Genomic DNA, 4,682 nt, shown 5'->3' with positions numbered 1-4,682 from the left:
ACCTGGCTGACAGAAGGGAAGTACATCGGGAAGTCTGTGTAGTCGCCAATTGTTGGCTTGGCGTTCTCCGATCTCTAGTATGTATAACCGGCGGTCACCAGGCTTGCGTCATAGTCGTCGTATGTGAGTTCTAGGAGATCAGGTGGTTAGAAACCGCCGAAAGGGGCACATCACCGAGAGATCAGGAAGGCTTGCTTAAGGCTTTCAAGAGATACAAGTACGGAGGACGAGGTTGTCAGATGATCATTCCCTAGCCAGAGGTCGAGGTAAGGGAACAATTTCCCAGAACATGCGTGATGTGCAAGTGAAGCAGATCGTGATAGCGGCAGGCGAGACCACAGAGAAGGTGTGCATGGTGACACCCCGTACTCGCCACTTAAGGGGTCGCGCTCCAAGGAAGCTGTGCAACAAGTTACTCCTTGCATGGGTAACTTAGTCGAATAGCTTGAAGAGTAGAAGTGACGCTCAAGTGGAGGGGGCTCCAGATGGTGACACGTGTACAACTGGATGCGAGCCACGTGTCCAGAGGTGTAACCGTCAGTAGAGAGAAAGTGCTCAGGTATATAAGGAACTCTTAACAGACTTTTGAGGTACGTTTTAGAACACTTCAGTACGCTTTCAGAATACCCTCTAGTACACCGAGATTCACTGCGCACGGTTCCTTGAGTTGAGATTTCCTCTCTTAGTTTTTGGTGATTCCGTCACTGACTTGAGCGTCGGAGCGCGATCGGCCGCAGCGGCGCCACTCTGTTTTCTTCAGGTTCTTGCGAGGAATCGAGGCGTGAAGGATAGAGGCTAACGTGGTGCGAAGCTGATCCAGAAGGAGAAACCTTTGACGTGGCAAGACTCTTGCACTCAGGTCAACCGGCAGGATCATCAGGCGCCCACTGTGGGTTTCCCATCCACAGCGTGAGTTTCTTGAAGTTTCTGCAGTTCTTGTGTGGTTGTGTGCTGGTGCAACCATTTTCGACGTTTTTCACCGTTTGTTTGAGTTTTCGTTCGGTGAATCGAAGTTTTTCACCGTTTCTTTGAGTTTTCGTTCGGTGAATCAAAGTTTCTCACCGTTTGTGCGAGTTTCAAGCGACAATTCGAGGTTTTTTGTCGTTCGTTTGAATCTTCGATCGGTGAATCGGGAGATTTAGTGGAGAAGTGGAAGGTTCGTGTTGAGATTGCGAGTTTTTGTGAAGGTTTTGACCGATTGATTGCTGGATCGATCGTTCCACTGGTGAAGGTTTTGTTCGCTGAAGTTCGATCAGTTGGTATTTCATGAGAAAGATGAGAAGTACGCGTTCAAGTCCTGTTGTGCCAACTGCTACAGAAGGCGCCATGACCATGGCGCAAATGATGAAGATCATGCGCGCGTTGCAAGAATATGTGGAGGCATCGCGCGTAGAGCAGGCGAAGATGCACGAATACCTGGTCGCCTCTCAGGCCAGAAATGAGGAGCTCAGCAAGGTCACTGAGGAATTGCGTCAAGCTCTTCACGGAGTAGAGACGACGCACAATCGTTGAAGAAGTTGCGCTTCATCGCCACCGCGCGTTTTTCCGATGCCGTTTGCTCAGGCGATCACGGACACGCCGATCCCTGCGAGCGTGGTACCTGTGAAAGCTTCTTTCACCGGCGTGGAGGATCCTGAAGCACATCTCACTGCGTTCCACACACAGATGATGCTGTCAGGAGGCTCAAATGCAGTCTATTGCAAGATGTTTATGAGCACGCTCCAGGGAACAGCGCTGGAATGGTTCGTTAGCCTGCCCACGGGCCACATAACCAACTTCCAGCAGTTCTCAAAGCTTTTCATTGACCAGTACATCGTGAACAAGGCGCCACCTAGGGTGTCTTACGACTTGTTCGACGTGAGGCAGTATCAGGGAGAGTCCCTCAGGGACTATCTGAATCGTTTTGGAGCACAGATGGTCCGCTCGCCTGCCAAAGACGAGGAGATGTTGGTATACGCCTTCAAAAAAGGCGTACTGCCTGGACCTTTCTGCGAGGCGCTAATTAGGGGCCACCCCGCCACGTTTGCTGAAGTTCGGCGACTTGCTGTGGCCCACATCTCCGACGAGAGTGAGGTCGCCGAAAAGAGAGGGAGCGTGGCTCCTGCTAGGCCACGGGCCCAGACTAGGATTCAGCCGCAGAGGGTGCTGAAGACAGCGGCAGCTAAGAAGGATCAAAGGGAAAGGGCCCAGGGCGCCCTAGGGAGTTCAATCGCCCACCCAGGTACAAGTTCGTCATGGGGTTGGCGGACCTGATCGCCATTCCTAACATAGCTGCCAGGCTTAATGATGTGATTCCACTAGCCATATAGAGAAAGGTTCTTGACCTTCTTAGGAATCACCTTGAGTTGGACATTATAGAGGCACTTTTCTTAGAGTTCGATCATTGTTCTAAGACAAGAACTCACCAAAAACTAGTACCAAATCCCAAACTCATTTGGATGAACCAATTATAGTCAAATTGAACCGAATAAGATGGAAGAAAAAGCAATTGCACCGAACATATTACTTATGGAATGAAATGAACCGAACAAATGAGCTAGAAAAGCAAAGGAACAAGATGAATGAACTGAAATATAAATCTGCCGAACCAAAACTTATAAAAAAACAACACGAACACCAAACCAAAACTCAAGAACACAAGCTAACAAAAACAATAGAAAGAGGAGGAAGGAAGGAGAAAAGAGTGCTCATGAAGATGGAAGGATGTTGGATGATCTCGCCACTAGAAGTGTGGAATGCTCCTAGATAAGAGTGATGCCGCCACTTGAGGACTCCATTGATCCATCAAGATAAGACTAGAGAAGAAGGCTCCAAAAGCTCTCCAAAGTTCACTCAAAATTTGAGTAGAGTTTTCTTAGATTAATTCCAATCTGAATTTTACAAAGAGAGCACCTCTATTTATAGCCTAAGGTGCTGAAATGTAAGCTACACAAATTCAAAAAACTTCCTCCGAAAAAGCTTCTAGAATTTGCACCTAAAACAAAGCATGAGGAAGGTGTGATCCTTTCTCTCACTTCGGCACCTCCTTATTTACTCCTACACCTATCTACTAACACACCCCCCCTAAGACTCTTAACTAAAGACTAAAAGATGCTTTAACAATAGAGGTTTCTAATGTTTCCCTCTAAGCACCTTTCTAAACAATATTTATTTAAAACTTGGCCTTGCCCTTCATGGGATGGTCTTTGGGCTTTTGTGGGCTTTGGCCTTCTTGGGCTTGGGCTTTATCTTTTGCAAAGATTAACAAGAAAAACTTTAAATGTGAAGGTGAATGATCTTGTTCTTCATTATAAAAAGCCACCTTTAGTTGATTCTCATCACTTAAGGCGCCTGAGAAGGCCTCAGACAAGGTGTTAGGGCCAAAACCAAACGCATAGTGCGAATTCCACCAGAGTTTTGGTCACACCCTTTATTCATGTTTGGCCCTGGGTTACCAGCTTGACGACTTGGTCAAGAGCGGCTTCTTGAATGACTATCTGCTGGACAAGAGAACGGGGCAGGCGTCGAGCTCCCAGCCGGCGAGCGGTGAGGGGCAACAGCATGAGGTGCCCACTCACGGCGAGATCCACACCATCGATGGAGGTTTCTCAGGTAGTGGATGCACTGCATCACAGCGGAAGAAATACGCAAGGTCTGTGATGGCAGTAGATGTGTTCGAAGATCACTCGCCAGATGTGGACATTACGTTCACAAAGGAGGATTTCAGGGACGTTGTGCCTCATGACAACGATCCCATAGTTGTCTCGCTAATCACGGCGGGAAGAAAGGTCCACCGAGTACTAATGGACCAAGGAAGCTCGGCAGATGTCATGTTCTGGCCGACTTTCACCAAGCTGCAGATACCCCTTGACCAGTTAAGGCCCTATGGAGGATGCTTATATGGGTTCGCTGGCGACCAGGTGGAGGTCAGGGGGTACATTGAGTTGAGAACTACATTCACAGACGAGGCGGCCTCGAGGACGGAGAAGATCAAGTACCTCGTCGTGAATGCCCCCTCGGCGTATAACATACTGTTGGGAAGGCCGACCCTCAATAGAATAGGAGCTGTGCCCTCAACCAGGCACATGAAGGTTAAGTTGCCATCAATGGAGGGGGGTGGTGATCACCATAAGATCTGGCCAAAAAGGAGGCAAAGAAGTGCTACGAAAATAGCCTCAAGAATAAGAGGTCAGTGAGCTACATCACCACGACGCCGCCTCCTGGTGTGGAACCCAGGCCAACAGAGGGGCGAGTTGTCGATGCGACGATGGAAGTGACCGCCGAAGGCGATGTCGTCATGATAGACGCTGAAGCAGGGGGAGAGAACACCAATCGGGGGGAAGAAGCGAGAAACCGCCCAGAGGAGGCTGGAAGTGATCGCCAGTGAAACAAGGCCCAAACCCATCGAGGAGTGCCTCGAGAGGGAGATCGGGGGCAAGGTCTTCAGGTTGGGAAGATCTTTGGAAGGGGAGCTACAAGACCAGATCGCCAAGGTGATAGAAAGGCATCTGGATGCTTTTGCATGGTCTGCTTCAGACATGCCGGGAATCGACCCCGATTTCTTGTGTCACCATATAGCAATGGACACACAAGTCAGACCAGTGCGACAGAGGAGAAGAAAGTTCAATGAGGAGAGGAGACAGACGATTAGGGATGAAACGCAAAAGCTCCTCGCCGCAGGCCATATCAGGGAGGTCCAGTAC

General features: G+C 49.3%; 1 protein-coding gene across 1 annotated transcript; it reads left to right on the top strand.

Annotated features, from left to right (window-relative positions):
- The first annotated feature begins 1,332 nt into the window (after positions 1 to 1,332).
- Positions 1,333 to 4,175, top strand: LOC137838522 (uncharacterized). The gene is made up of 2 exons (XM_068647768.1): positions 1,333 to 1,488; positions 3,438 to 4,175. The coding sequence occupies exons 1-2, from the start codon at positions 1,333 to 1,335 to the stop codon at positions 4,173 to 4,175; spliced, it is 894 nt and encodes a 297-aa protein (XP_068503869.1).
- Positions 4,176 to 4,682: the final 507 nt, after the last annotated feature.

This window comes from Phaseolus vulgaris, chromosome 4 (genome assembly GCF_000499845.2).
Source record: "Phaseolus vulgaris cultivar G19833 chromosome 4, P. vulgaris v2.0, whole genome shotgun sequence".
In the NCBI taxonomy this organism is placed as follows: domain Eukaryota; kingdom Viridiplantae; phylum Streptophyta; class Magnoliopsida; order Fabales; family Fabaceae; genus Phaseolus; species Phaseolus vulgaris.
The sequence above is the reverse complement of the archived record's forward strand: the minus strand, read 5'-3'. Positions and strand labels throughout refer to the sequence as shown.